Raw genomic sequence first — 15531 nt, 5'->3', positions numbered from 1 at the left:
GTTTATAATCAATAATAAAAATGTTAGTTACGTTTTCATAGCGATAGCCCCCCACCCCAGCTTAATTTTAAAAATGCAAATAAGGAAAACAATTTTTATCTAACTCTATACTGAAAACACATGAAAGTTAAACCAATCAAAGGAAAATTCCATGAAAGGTCCAGTGACTTCCTTTTCATCCCCAGTATCTGTAATCTTAGTGACCGTGATCAGGAGGGGTGAGTAGTAGCCAATCCACGGCACATAGAACATCACGGCCCTTCCAATTAAGGATAGCCAGTTGCCAGTCCCGTATCGATCTTTTGGAAGAATACAGGATCAGCATCTCTGTATTTAATACAGAGAATAATCGTCATAAATAAATAACATCGACCTTCTCCAAGGTATTATTATTGTGCATGTGCAGTTAGGGCGTCAGGGAAATGTTAAACACAGTCAAACATACAGGTAAAAAGTCACAAATGTGCATTGGCGGTACGTGCCGGTAAACAGGTGAGAAGGTCGTCCCAGCATCTTGATTTTTGGATTGATCCTGAAACGCTGGTGTATCAGGCATGAATATTGATCTGCTGTTAATTGTAGGCATGGAAATAGATGGGAAAGCAGTAATAGATGTACGACAGGCGGTGGTAGAGTGTGGTTTACTTTCATTTCTACCTGATTACTTTGTTCTGGTCAGTGTGTCCTCACGTTCTCGTTGTCATTTATATAGCTCCAGCTTTCTGCTGTAAAAGCTGCAGAACTCCACAGTGATCTAAAGATGCAAGAGAAGGACGAACTAAACTGGAAAAAGCTGAAGGCACAAGGGTTAGATGATGACGGAGAGAAGGAAGCCAAGCTCAGGCGGTCTCTCAATGGTAAATAGGTTTTTTTTTTATGATTACAAGTATCAGTTTCCTTAACCTTTGCCCTAATCCTTTTCTGGAATGTGCCTCTTCCAGGGATGATTTAGCTGGATCAGGGACATTAACATGCATGAGCCTCCGTGCACTGACCCAGCTAATCTCCCAAAGGATGTAGTGTGCAGTCCTCCGGTTATTCAGCAATCATGGTCAGCTTCCAGAGCTCATTATGTCAGAGGCAGTCTGTCAGTACCACCGACCAGGAGAGGATTAATAACCGGGGGACTGAATATTGGATGAATCGGCGTTAAAGTGAAACTAAACCCATTGAAACGTAACTGATTATTATAAAATCTATTTATACGTAGTCGCAGCTCCAGTATACTGTAAACTTACTTTGTGTTTCTTAAGGACTGCAAGGTCGAGGAAGGGGGATGGGGGCTGGGGGCTATGGAAATCGTCATCCTTCTCTCATTTTTATTACACTTTATGGCTTCTATTAAATATGCGAAAGAGGGACGATATTTTAGTACGCGGGACTCTTTGTATGAGAATCCTTGTATTACGGTGCTCAAAATGCGCCCAGACATGCGTGTTACCACTTAACTGAAACGTGGAGGCGCTAATGAGAACCTTTTTAAAATGTGAGACCTAAGTTATATGCGCGCAGGCTGGAGCCTAGACGCACTTGCGCAATTCAAGGCACATGGTAGATCCAAAGCAGATTTTTGCACGGTGGTTGGTCTGTGCTGCTGCCCTTAAGAAAGTACTGATTCAGAGACGGGCGAAGCATGACGATTTGGCAAATGGGCAATGTTTTGGTTTTTATTCTCCTACGCATGTGTTGGAGTCACACTGTGCATGTGTCGCGATGGTCTTGTAACGCCTGTAGCAGAGAGGATTTAATTTTTTTGCAAAGAGATTGACAGGGACCCATTGAGGGTGGTATGGGGGAGGGGGGGTGGCGACTCAAATGCAGACATGACGGGACCATTATGGGGACATGTCACAGCCTGCAGCTGTGATCCGGTATGCAGTTGTTAAGGCTCTGGCGTCTTCCGCCGGCCATTCTGCGCGGCTATCGGGTTACTTCTGAAGGTCAATGATCAACCGATGTGTGTACAATGGTTGACTCTTTCGAATCCCGGTGGCTGCGACGTTTGCATATATTCATACAGCCGATGCATGCAGGATCGCAGCAGCCACGGCGTTTGCGTTAATCTCTTAATCAGGCCCACTGTGCACGAGGAAAGCAATCCTTTTGTTAAAGAGACGCTTGAATAAGTATAGCTCGGTAGACTTATAATAACTGAAATCCTAGTAATAAATTATTATTATCGTTTATATGGTGCCACAAGTGGTCCGCAGTGCCTTTCAAAGTACATAAACAGATTGATTTACAGTGACTTACAGTACAATACAATACAATACATTACAGGACATGGATAATATACATTGCTACATTCGCGATCATAACACCCAGATAAGCAACAATTCAAAGCAACCAAGTGTTTGGTGCCCTAGTAGAGAGTAAGAAGTAGATGAAGGTAGAGTAAGGAGAAGCACAAGAGGGTAGAGGGCCCTGCTCATAGGATCTTACATTCTAAGGGGGAGGGACAGACAAACAGGTGTGACACAGATGGGGTAGGCAGGGAGGAAGGAGCATGTAGCAGGGAGTTAGAATGATAGCTGGAAGGCTTTGATGAAATAGTGGGTCTTGAGAGCCCGTTTGAAGGATTGAAGAGAGGTGGAGAGTCTGATGGGAAGCGGGAGAGAGTTCCAAAAGTGGGGAGCAGCGCGGGCAAAATCTTGGAGGAGGGAGTGGGAGGAAGTAATCAATTGGCATGAAAGGCGGCGTGCATTAGTTGAACGAAGAGGGTGGACAGGAGAGTGAAGGGAGATGAGATCAGAGATGTATATGGGAGAAGATTGGGTGAGGGCTTTGTAAGTGAGCGTGAGAACCCTAAATTGGGTTCTAAAAGGGAAGAGGAGCCAGTGGAGAGCTTGTAGGAGAGGGGAGGCAGATGCAGAGCGTTTTGAGAGGAAGATGAGCCGAGCAGCAGCATTGAGGACAGACTGGAGAGGGGAGAGAAGGGATTTGGGGAGGCCAGATAGGAGGAGGTTACAGTAGTCCAATCTAGAGCTGACCAATGAGTGTATGAGGGTTTTAGTAGCATCCTGGGTGAGAGAGGGTCTAATCTTGGAAATATTTTTAAGATGAAAACGACAGGACTGTGAGAGATTCTGGATATGTGGTTTGAAGGAGAGGGAGGTGTCCAGGATAACTCCAAGACAGCGCACTTTGGGGCTAGAGGAGATAGTTGTGCCATCAATTGATAAATAAATAATGGGTAGTGAGGTTATGTAGGGGGGAGGGAAGATGATTAGCTCAGTCTTAGACATATTAAGTTTAAGAAATCGCTGGGAAATACAGGAAGAGATGGCAGAGAGACAGTTGGAGACATGAGTGAGAAGAGAGGGAGAGAGGTCAGGGGAGGAAAGGTAGATCTGAGTATCATCGTCATAGAGATGATATTGGAGGTCAAAAGAGCTGATGAGTTCACCTAGTGAGGATGTCTAGAGTGAAGAAAAGGAGAGGTCCAAGAACAGAACCTTAGGGAACACCTACTGCAAGAGGCTGTGGGGGGAGAAGAGGAGTCATGAGAAGAGACAGAGAAGGATTGGTCAGAGAGGTAGGACAGCCAGGAGAGGGCAGTGTCACTTAGACTAAGGGAGTGAAGGATTTGCAGAAGGAGAGGGTGGTCCACAGTGTCGAAAGCAGCAGAAAGGTCAGGGAGAATGAGCAGAGAGTAGTGGCACTTGGATTTAGCAGCAAGGAGGTCATTGCTGACTTTTGTGAGGGCAGTTTCTGTGGAGTGGAGAGAACAGATGCCAGACTGAAAAAGGACAATTAGGGAGTGAGGAAAGAAAGGTGGTAAGGCGCTTGTAAACAACACGCTCAAGGAGCTTGGAGGCAAAAGGGAGGAGAGAGATGGGACGGTAGTTGGAGAGAGTGTTAGAATCAAGGGTAGGTTTTTTTAATATGGGGGAGACAAGGGTATGTTTGAATGCAGAGGGGACAGTGCCCGATGAGAGGGAGAGATTAAGGAGGTGGGCAAGATGGGAGCAGGCAGAAGGAGAGAGGTAGCAGAGTAGACCTGAAGGGATGGGGTCAAGGGGGGAGGTGGAAGGGGGGGGGGACTGGATGAGGGACATGACTTCCTCTCCAGATACAGGGGAGAAGAAAGTTAGAGTTGGTAAAATGGAAGAAGAGGGCTGATCTGGGAAGAGAGGAGGTGGATAGCAGGGGGACTGGTGGGATATGATGTCCTGACGTATGGAGTCAATTTTAGATGTAAAGTAGGTAGCGAAGTCAAGGGCAGAGAACGAGGAGGGGGTGGGCGGAGGAGGGAGGTGAAGGTGGTGAAGAGACGTTGGGGATTTGAGTACTGAGAGGAGATGAGGTTCTTGAAATATGACTGTTTAGAGAGGGAAAGGGCAGCACTGTAATAAATCCAATTGACTATACACCATACAGTCAGTAATGTATTATATGGCTCTTTCCCAATAGTTATAATGACCAAGTACGGGTTGGATGGCAATAAGAAAACGCAGACAGAAGACAGTAACTTTATAAAAGATGGCCCAGAAAATGATGTGTTAAACGATCCTCGTTTAGAGAAGCTGTGGAACAAGGTAAAGCTTACAGTTGATGAAGGAAGATGTCCTCTCAGTTATGTGTCAGTGTGAATAACTCAATGAGGGCTGGTCACGGCCTGATCTGATTTACCAGGCAGCGGCCTCTGGAGCCATCTCTACGGTGTGGACCGTGAGAGTGTGTTATGAAAGGGCGCTACCGATTTGTTGATTGCTGTAATGTGTTCGTTCAGGTGCAGCAGTTCATAATACCACGCTGTGCCCGCACACTGTCCCAATCTTCAGGCACCACTGCCAGGGAAGTCACTTCAGCCTGCCCTGCCATGCTAGCAGTAAAACTAATGCAGATAAATGGTGCATGTCCTGGGTTCCAATATTAGATGGCGCAATCCGGTGCTCAGCCTCCAGGCAGTTAATCCTAATATTCTCCTTTCTGTGCTTGTACCTAACGTTTTATCTGCAGCTTATGCGCCGTTTTGTGGTTTTGGCAGATTCCTCAAAATTTTTGAATATACAATAGATGTGTTATTGCACCTTCCACACGATTTGCTTTACTACCTATAAAGCACCCCCAAAATTCCACTTTTTCCCTTACACCCTTATAAAGGGGTTTTTGGCCTACTGGAGGAGACTTGGCCATACTTGCCTACCTCTTGCTCCAGACAAGTAAATAACTCTGGCTCCTTTCTTTGGTACGCTCGTAGCTTGTCCCCTGGGCTAACCTGTTACTGGAGATTTGTTGGAATGCTGGCGAGATACAATGTACAGTGATAAAATGACAGCTGGCTCCTGATTAAGCCGGAACCAGCCATCATGCACAGACTGCCCCATCTCCTTCAGTGCTTAATGCTAATTGGCTCATTCTATGTAGGAGCAAATCCAAATGTGCAAATTGGATTTACCAAAGCAATCTAATATATCAATGTATTCCAAAGTTTCATTGGCAAAACTAAGAGGTAGATTTACTAAGTGGGGATTTAGCATGGAGTTTGCAAACCACCACGCATCAGAGGCAGATTTTAGATCCAAACCACAGGAATTATCGAGTACTACCCCAATATTAACTAGCACTTGGCCCTTCCTTGTACACCCGACCATGAGACTAGCCCATAAAATACCATTAACTTTCACTTTACAGCAGATGTGTGTGAACAAGCCCTGAAAGGTAAAGACCTACTTAGCACATAGAGCAACCAGAAGCTGGATAAGTCGTCTTTTTTTTTTTGCTCATTGTGGTGTTTTATCCCCCTGTAGGCAAAGAGCTCTGGGAAATTCTCAGAAGAGGAGCTGGATAACCTGTGGCGGGAATTCCTCCATCAGAAGGAAAAGACCAGTGAGTACAACATACTCCTGGACACTGTGAGCAGGACGGAAGGTACGTTATGGGGCAGTCACACAAACCTCCATATACCAGCTACACATTGGACCTCATACCAGCTACACATTGGACCTCATTCAGATTCTCTCTTTGTAGCACGCTCGCACACAGGGAGCGATAATCGCACATCTGCGCATGCGTATAATTCGCAGGGCGCATGAGCAAGTCATTCGTTGCAATCTGATTTATAGGGCGTGCATAATTAGCAAAGTAGCGTCATCGCACACGTGACTTGGTTGTTTTTTAACCTGAACTGCTCGCAGTGCTTGGGGTAGGTTAGGTCAACCCTAAGCGCTGCGAGCAGCTTCGATGGCCCTCGATGTTCACGATTAATCAGACTCTTCCCGGAGATTACGTGTGCTGCGAGTGACAGGTGGGAGGTTTTATAGTCCAGCGTACGCTAACTGCCGTCGCTCACTAAGACATAGAGGGCGTCCTTACAGCGCAAAGAGCGATCACTTGATTTGCATACCCGGCCTGTTTTTTGCAAGCAACCAATCGCATCTTGCGAGAGACTCTGAATGAGGGCCAATGTTTCTCCATTCCAGGGGGAGGAAATACTTTTTAATATTTGTTTCTCCTATTAAATGACAAAGCTTGTGGTCTCTATTATTGTGGGCCGTTTGTACCTGTATTTTTTTTTTTTTTAATTATCATAATTTAATGCTGTACAGTAAAACAAATTAGGTTACAGGTCTGCTGAGCTTTTAACATGTTATCTTTTTGTCCTTCATAAGATGTCTGTTGTATTCTGTTTAGTAGCTTTAGGGGGGGGGGTGTCCGTGCGTGTGTGTCCGTGCGTGTGTGTCCGTGCGTGTGTGTCCGTGCGTGTGTGTCCGTGCGTGTGTGTCCGTGTGTGTGTGTCCGTGTGCGTATCCTTTATGATGGTAACAGTGGTGCAATAGATCCTTGGGTTACCACTTAAACAGGGGCAAATTGTCTTGCATTACCCTAGAGAGGCGGTAATGATTGAGTGATAGCTCTGCATTGGGCCTGTACTCCCTATGTAGCGCCCCTATTGTTTGTTTGGGTAGAGAACTCTGCCCATTGTGGAGTAGCAGAGGGCTTGCGGAAGATGGTATGAACTTTTTTTTTAATTTTTATTATTATTTCCAGTGGGCAATTTGATCTCTCTCTCCTGTGCTAGCCAGGCTCAGTCTATAAACTGTACTTCAAAAAGCGACGGAACATCTGCAGTTTGATTAAACTGCAGGTTAGTAAATCGCCTCCTCTGTGTTTATATACATGTGACCCTCAAATCACATCAACACTTGGCGCACCACGGACTCTGCAAAGTAGCCGCACTGTGCAACTTTTTCATAAAATGAGTTTTAATGTACTACTTGATACCAATTTTTTTTGCGACAAAAAATCCTACTAACTCTCGCTATCATTTATGTTCTTTTTGGCGACTCATGGTTTTCCCTAACCTGCCATGTACACCACTTCTGTTCAGCGAACCGTGAAAATATACCACTAGCCGCTTTGGCCTTTTACATTAGTATTGTTACATTTGTGGGTGGAGTACTTCTAAAGTAACAGTGATGCTGAATTTGGCTGTAGGATTTAGGAGTTAACGTTATGGAGCCTCCTGACCATGTACAAGCTGCCTGTTTTTTTTTTTTTTTTTTTATTTATTTATTTGGAAGCCTCAAAACTTTCACTCAGGGCAGGGTTTCCCAAACTTGTTCCTCAAGGCACCCTAACACTCCAGGTTTTAAGGATACACATGCTTGTGCACAGATGGTAATCATGCTGACTAAAGTACTTATTAAGTCACTTGTGCTTAAGTATGGATATCCTTAAAAGCCTGGACTGTTAAAGTGCCTAGTTTGGGAACCACTAACTCATAAATTGTATCCGTGAACCTCTATTATGAAGAGTAGACTCTGATGAAAACACACATTTTGTTTATTTTATTTATAGAGAATCAATGTGTTCAATGTTTGCATTCTGTTGTGTTTCAGCAGATTCTCTTTTACAGAAAATGAAAAAGAATTAACAAAATTATCTCTTGCCACATTACGAAAATAGATGTAGGAAAGGGTTGGGCATGACCGGGGGGGCCTTTCCCCACAGCCTAAACCTAACCCTCATCTCCCTAGTGCCTAACCCTCCCCCTAACCCCAATACTTACTGTCGGGATGCCGTCTCCGGAATTCTGACTGGTGTCAGATAATAATTACATCCCATAGGAAATATATATATATATATATATATATATATATATATATCTTGTATCATTAACGTCTGCTTGTCTATGGTCCTTGTTATTCCTGCTTGTTCCTGTGTCCCCAGTTTTAAAGTGGGTGGGGATAGACTAAATAGTAGTCAGTCTGACTTTCTGAGTTCACAGCAGTACATAGTATTTCAGGGGATGATTGCACTTATCTTGTTGTAGGCATTGTCCCGCTCCACGTGTGCGATTCTGTTCAGGAGAACAGGGATGATATGTGACTTGGGGCAGACACATAAAATACATGATGGATCGCAGTAAGCAGGAGGCCGTGGTCTGAGAGTTACGCAGTGGGACGTGCAGGGTCCCCCAGCAGCACAGTGTAGTGATGTGAGGCTCGGATGCCTGATTTTGTGGTGTCAGAGGTAGACCTATATGGCAAGAAATTCCTATATCCAGTTAAGATCTGACTTTAAAGCCTATTAAGCACCCAGTAACTGCTACCTGTGGGATATAATAATCAGTTGTCCTTACATTGAAATGATCAGCTTGGGAGATGGAACATGTATGTTTTGAAAGCAACTTTTGTTTGTTTGTTTTTCTTTGTGTAAATAACGTATTGGACAGGAGCTGGGATATGTTTCAGTACAGAAACCATAAAAGAGCATACAAAGCGTTCACGGACAGATGAGAGCGATTGTGCCGGAGGCAGAGTGCAGCGCAAAGGGCTCGGAACAAGTGTAACGTGCTCCTGTTATTTGCAGGGGGATTTCAGAAAGTAATACTCGCTCTTTGCAGGGTGAGGTGCAGGTGGTGACAGCAACGTAAAGGGCCCCGGAGGTTTTGGATAAGCCTCTGGCAAATGAATCTTGGAAGTTTAATCCACAACCTTAACTGACATTTGTTTTATAGAGGAACATACAGAAAGCGGTAACATGAGCAGTCAGAACACGCTTACTGGACGCTCTTCTGATGTCACAGTAGATCTTATTTACTGAATCTAATAAGACGGTTTTCTTGTATGTTTGTGTTGTGTGTGTATTTGGACTTCGCTGGTGTTTGTGTGGTCTCAAGATGTGAGGAATGGACATAGATGGGGGAGGGTGGGTACAGATGTGTCTTTATACATCTTTGCTGCAGTCGTGCTGAAAAGCCCCTCTTGATGCGCCAAGTCCGGTGAGGTTCTGCTAGCGCCCTGCGTCTTTTTCTTGTGTATTTTTTTACAAAAATGTGACGAAAAAGTCGAAATGTGATGCAACTAGCAGACTGTGCTGATTAATTTGATATGCGACACTTGTATATCTGTGTGCACCTGAGTCCCTGAATCTGTATACGTAGTGCTACAATGTAGCGGCCGCACCTTTTTTTTTCATTCTAAGTTCCGTTGTGCTTCATATACATACTCACATAAAAATATACAAGTGTCACATATCACATTAATGAGTGCAGTCTGCTGGTGCGTCCTAGTCACATCACATTGCAACTTAGAGGCCTTTTTGGCAATGAAAAAAAACTGCCCGACGCTCGCTGAGTATCACTGGACCTGGCGGCTCTCTCCTGCTAGGCAAGTTACGCTGCGTGTCACATTGAGGATAGATGTATGAGGACACATTTGCAGTGATCGCACTGAGCGAAAAACATTGTGGGTCCCAGGGAACCTTCACACCCACCTCCCCTCTTTAGCCCACATTCACAATAATCTGGCTCTGGCGATCACATACACAGTAAATTGGCTCTGGCGTCTCACTTCCAGCGACCATTTTGCACTACAGTGTGGGACTGTGAGCAAACATCAGTGAGTTTGGGGTTACTGTGAGTGCCGCATATGCACACACTTACTCGCAGGGAAAGCCGACTCGCTCTTAATTGATTAAACCTTAATTGCAGGAATTCTGCGACTTTAGTACACAGTGGAAGTTTGCATCACTAAATCCAACTTTAAAAGAGGTCACATTGGGGAGAAGGACTCCGGAGGGTCATAGTGAGCGTGCCGAGCACACAATGAGCTACTGTATAATCATTGTGGAGAATGACTGCCTAGTGCTCCGCACCCTGTAACCAGCTCTCTCCCGCGCTGTGGCTGCTGTACACGAGCCGTCACTCCGAGAGGTGGTCGTCATGGTTTCTAAGGGGGGCAGAGGTGCACTGCCAGTGTCTCTGTTGTACTTGACACAGGCGGAGGATGCTACTGTATCCCATGTCCGGGCACCACTATACTTAGGACGGCGTGCTGGCAGACGCGGATGCACATTGCCATGGCAGCTCTTACCCTCCTCTCCACCTTCCCATACAGCTGCGGTCAGGACCACGGTGCACATGCTGTGGTGGCCGCCTCTTTGGGTCTCCTCCAGGCTTCTCCTGCACAGACCCCCCCCCCCCCCCCTCATCTCCTGTGGTGACGGCTGCTGTACAGTGTCTAGCGGGCAGCGAGCTGGGGACGGGGCGGGCGTCCTCCTCATTGGACAAGGAGATGCTGCGGTCCACACTGATTGGTCGGGCAGATGCTACTGGGTCGGCTGCTGTGGCAGCCACTCATTTTTGAAAAGTGAGTCCCTCATTGCCTGCTATAGCGCGTATTTTGCGATCGCTGCATCTGTTCACAGTAAGGTGGCAGACAGAATAAAGGTGGGCAAGCTAGCAGTGAGGAATTTGGGGGCCAAAGGCATTAGAGGGGGCATAGAATGGTGCACAAGTCTGGGACCCCCCACAAAGGCAGGCAAGACGGGCAGTAAGTAGGAGTAATGATTTGCCTCTTATTGCTGTCGTAACCACTGGGCAGATGTCGGCTGGGGGAGGGAGGCGATTGTGCTAGTATATTAGATTATTAGGGATTTTAGAAGTGATGTTTCAGATTTACAAATGTGCAAAATCCTATTTCTGTTTTTGACTCCTTTTTTTTTATTAACAGAAATTCACAAAAATGTTATCAGCCCTGATGAACATGAGCTGAAGGCAGGAGACTTGCACAGCAAGCATGGAGATCTCAAAGACAAACTACGAAGCATCAACCAAGGGATGGAACGCCTGCGGAAGATTAGCCATGAAGGGTACACGGGTAGCAGAGGTACGTCTCTCAAGGATTTCGGAACTAACTAATGGGCACAAATTTGGCATATTTGGTCATGAAAGGGGCTTTAAGCTCACTCTGTTTTTGTTGAATATATGTATTTCAGAATTTAATGAACCTCGCGTAAATGACTTGTGGGATTTGGCCAAAGGGGCAAACTTTTCTGATGATGAGCTGGAATCATTTAAGGTAAGAAAGGGCCATAATAATATCGGTCCACTACTCTTATCGGGCATTGATGCTTAGTCCTGAGCATGTAATTGCAAGAAAACCCCCTGTTCTCCTCCAAGCTCTGGCTGATTTTCTCTGCCTCCTCTGTGTTTGCTGTACGTTACCATACTGTCTTTGTTGCTTTATGACTTGGCTATACTATTAAGTCATACACTGCCCCAAGTGATGTCATACATATCCCCGTCCACACAAGTTATTGCATTGAAAGGAGACTATTACACCAACTAAAATGACAGCAGAGCCCTCAGAGGGAACAGAAAGGGATTATGGGGAAGGGAAGTGAAACTGGGGCAACTGTACTGAGCAGTGAGCTCTACAAACTCGCTAGCACCGTCATGGAGGAACCCACTCCCACCATACTGCCAAGTACTATATTTGGCATGTAATAAAATGTTCCTCTCTCTCCTCCTCACTTCTCTTCCCTATGAGACGCCTCTTAGGAGTCTCCACTTTTCCCTCACTGGGAATGTTGTTTATATCCTTTTACCCATGAATTTATATATACACCTAGGGCTATATTACTAAAGTGCGGGTTTTTAGGAGTGGAGATAATAGCTAGGATCTGGTTGCTATGGGCAACATCTCCACTTTATAAACACTTCAATGAACTTGCATTTCAGTAATACCCCACTAGTCTCTCATTAGAATTTCCTAATACTTCTCCTCTATTGGTGCACCTGGACTCCGCCTCCCACACCCCACCGTACAATCAATTTGAAGTTTATTTTATTTTACCCACCACACTGTAACTTCAGTGGCTCTTATAAATATGATCTAATTACTTGTTTTTCTAAGTCTGTATACAGTATTGCCTTTGTCTATGTTGATCATTTAAAATGAAAATATGGTTGGTTCTGTTTAGCAGATTGTGTTATCAACACGATGATGACTTATGGCGGCCATATAGATAGCTGCCGTAAGTAAATTCCGATCTTCATTCAAGCGGCTCAGTGCTGATAGTGTGGTATCCATAGTTGTGATTGTATCAAGCTTTCTCGCTGCTGGTCTTCCCCTCTTTCAGTGGCCTTCAACTTTTACGAGCATAATGTCTTTCTCTAGGGATCCTGTTCTTCGCATGATGTGTCCAAAATAGGAAAGGCGCAGTCTTGTCATATGTGCTCAAAGGGAGAGCTGAGGTTTATCTTGTCTAATACTGATTGATTTGTTTATCAACAATAAAGAAATGAATTAAGTTTATTTTATTTTTTTTAACCTTCTATGTATTCAAGACGGAGTGTAACTGCTGTATCCAAGCTTGGAGAGATTTTGAGCGATAAAGGATCAACCAATCATCAGCTCCTAACTCACGTTACAGGCTGTGGGGGTCTATGTACTAAGCCTTGTAGAGAGATAAAATGGATGGAGTTAAAGCACTAACCAATCAGCTCCTGACATTTTACAAACAGTCTGTAAAGTGACAGTTAGGAGCTGATTGGTTGGTGCTTTATGTCTCACAATGGTATCTCTCTCCAAGCTTTATTAAATCTCGCCTTAAAGCAATTTCTGGATGTATGGGAAATTCCTAATTTTGCTGAAATCACCAGCTGTTGTATGCTTCTACTATGTGTAATTGGTGCTAACTCCCTTCTGGGGCTGCGCCTGGGACTTTATGCTAATGCCGCTACAGATCCCCTCCCTGGTGTACTGCCGTACGTCTGACTGTGCAAGGATGTTACCATCTCTTGCACTATGGAAACTTGCACCAGACCAATACTAGGTACATAAGACCTCATTCAGAGTCGGTCGTTGCGGTCGTACGCCACCGATGTTTGCTAAACTGCGCATGCGTAAAATTCGCAATGCGCGTGCGCAAACTAACTGTTACGATCGGAAATATCTCTCTCCTTGAACTTGGCCAGGTCGTTAGTTTGAGTGACAGGATGAGGCGTTTGTGGGTGGTAACAGGGGAAGGTGCTTGTGAACGGGGGAGTGGAGATCCGAACGCAGGCGTGCCTGACTATGCAAACGGCGTTTTATGGGAGTGCATAATTATCTAAGTAGTGCATGGGAGGTTTTTACACTGACATGATCATAGTGCTTAAGAGAGGGTATGGTCAACCTTAAGCTCTACGACCAGCTCCGATGGTTTCCGATGGTCTCGATTAATCCTTATATGCCCGGAGATGACGTGTAATGCGAACGAGAAGGGGGTGTTTTTTTAGTCTTACGGTCGCATCCTCCCCTCGCATGTCCAGCTAACGATCCCATCTTAACGACGCAACTTGCGAGTGCATCATTTACATATCTGGCCCCTTTTACCTTATGACCGTGCGGCCGCAACGACCGACTCTGAATGAGGTCCTTATTATCCATCAGTGTATACAGCTATTAGGCATCTTTGTGCACAAAACACTTTCAGCAGCTTGCCCGCGACATTCCCATAAGATGCAGCATCTCCGTGGGTCTGATTAGTCACCGCCCAGGAGGCCCAATACGTTTCTAATACATTTCAGAGGCCGTTTACCTGAATCAGCGCTGCAATTTATTTATTTTTATTTTTTTTTGTGCTGACATGTCAGAGGTTCCCAACCACAGTCCTCAAGGCATACTAACAGTCCAGGTTTTAGGGATAGCCAAGTATTGAGCACAGGTGACTTAATTAGTGCCTCAGTTATTTTGATTAAACCATCTGTGCACAATCATGGACATCACTAAAACCAGGACTGTTAGTGTGCCTTGAGGACCGAGGTTGGGAATCACTGCTCTATGCCCTAAATAAATCATGAGGTGACATCAGGATGTTCTTTTATTACATGCGTCGCTTTTTGTGAAAGTTTTTGTTCACCTGCGAAATATAAGGTTTAACCGTCTGCATAGGGAGTGTTCTTCACAGTAAGGGTGGATAAGCTCTGGAATTATTTCTCGCATTAAATGATGATGGCAAACTTATAAGGGATTGGGTGCCTGTTATAAAATAAATTTATATCTAGCTATAATTCATATGGAGGTGACTGATCCAGGTAATTTATCCATTTGCAATTTTTTAGGGATCTGGAAGAACGTTTATCCCATGCCTGTTGGGCTGGGGGGTTTTGTGCACCTTTCCCTAGATTAGCGTTTCCCAAACTCTATTACATTCCAGGTTTTAAGGACAGCCATGCTTTAGTCCAGATGGTTAAATCAAATTGACTGACCTAATAATTAAGTCACCTGTTCTCAAGCATGACTATCTTAAAACCTGGACTGTAATTGTGGATTGGAAAACTCTGCAAGATCAAAGTTGAGTTTCTAAAAGTTTTTAACTTGAACCTGTTGAACCCGTCCGTGTGTTTTCACTAACACTGAGCAATGTATTTTACCTTCATGGCTCGTATCTGCAAATGCTCTGTTTTAATGGTCCTTTAAGCTACTTCCAGTTCTGTTTTGAAAAAGATAGAATTAGAATTCTCCTCGCATGTTTCACTACAGATGATGTTGCTTAGAGATTGCTGGAATAACCTTAATATATCGATCAGCTCAATGCCTGTTCTGGGCCGTGTAGGTGATTGTATTGACCTGAGTTCTGTTAATCCTCTCTCTCTCGCCCAATGCCCTGAAGGAGGAATTAAAACATTTTGAAACAAAAATTGAGAAACACCAACATTATCAGAAGCAGCTGGAGATCTCGCAGGAGAAGCTTAAGCACATTGCAGAAACCGGGGACAAGGAGCACATCATGCAAAGTAAAGAGAAATATGTCGCTCTGACGGAAAGAATCAAGGAGCTGGGGTACAAGGTGTGTGTGTCTGTGTGTCTGTGTGTGTGTTTGTGTGCATGTGTCTGTGTGTATATGGCAGCATTTACCTGGCTATCTCTTATATAAATTAGTGCAAGTCATCGTAACGCTGTTCTCATCTATATGACCAGGGGTAATTTATACCTTTGTGATGAGCACATCTCACAGTTTTGCAATCTATTAGCTAATCCGATGCAGTTTGTGTTAAAAAGTTTATGTAACAAAATTAATTTAACATTGTTTTTGCTTTGGTACAGCGGGATAGACTGGGCTTACTTTAGTTAGGATAGCGACAAATATTTTTTTTTTTTTATTTCCAAAAAGCATCGTGGAAAATCAACATTATGCCCAAATTTCTTCCTCTAGGTATTCACAGGCCGCAGGGCAAATTAGTGAAACTTTTTTTTAAGATTATCCCCAACTACATATTGTTTCCTGGACATTTGTGTCCTCATACAGCTAGCA

General features: G+C 44.5%; 1 protein-coding gene across 1 annotated transcript in view; it reads left to right on the top strand.

The window, feature by feature from the left end:
* The window catches only part of LRPAP1 (LDL receptor related protein associated protein 1), a gene marked incomplete at its 3' end in the record, with an annotated part of 40200 nt that extends 25122 nt beyond the window's left edge, over nt 1-15078 (top strand). Inside the window, exons 2-7 of the mRNA XM_088461752.1 lie at nt 713-857; nt 4414-4538; nt 5754-5874; nt 10962-11117; nt 11227-11309; nt 14890-15078. Of these exons, the coding sequence (XP_088317878.1) occupies nt 713-857; nt 4414-4538; nt 5754-5874; nt 10962-11117; nt 11227-11309; nt 14890-15078 (819 nt within the window). The remainder of the gene's footprint in view (nt 1-712; nt 858-4413; nt 4539-5753; nt 5875-10961; nt 11118-11226; nt 11310-14889) is intronic.
* Between the last annotated feature and the right edge of the window lie 453 nt (nt 15079-15531).

Source organism: Taudactylus pleione, unplaced genomic scaffold (genome assembly GCF_031769625.1).
Source record: "Taudactylus pleione unplaced genomic scaffold, aTauple2 ptg001091l, whole genome shotgun sequence".
NCBI lineage: Eukaryota > Metazoa > Chordata > Amphibia > Anura > Myobatrachidae > Taudactylus > Taudactylus pleione.
This window is presented reverse-complemented; position numbering and strand designations above follow the sequence as displayed.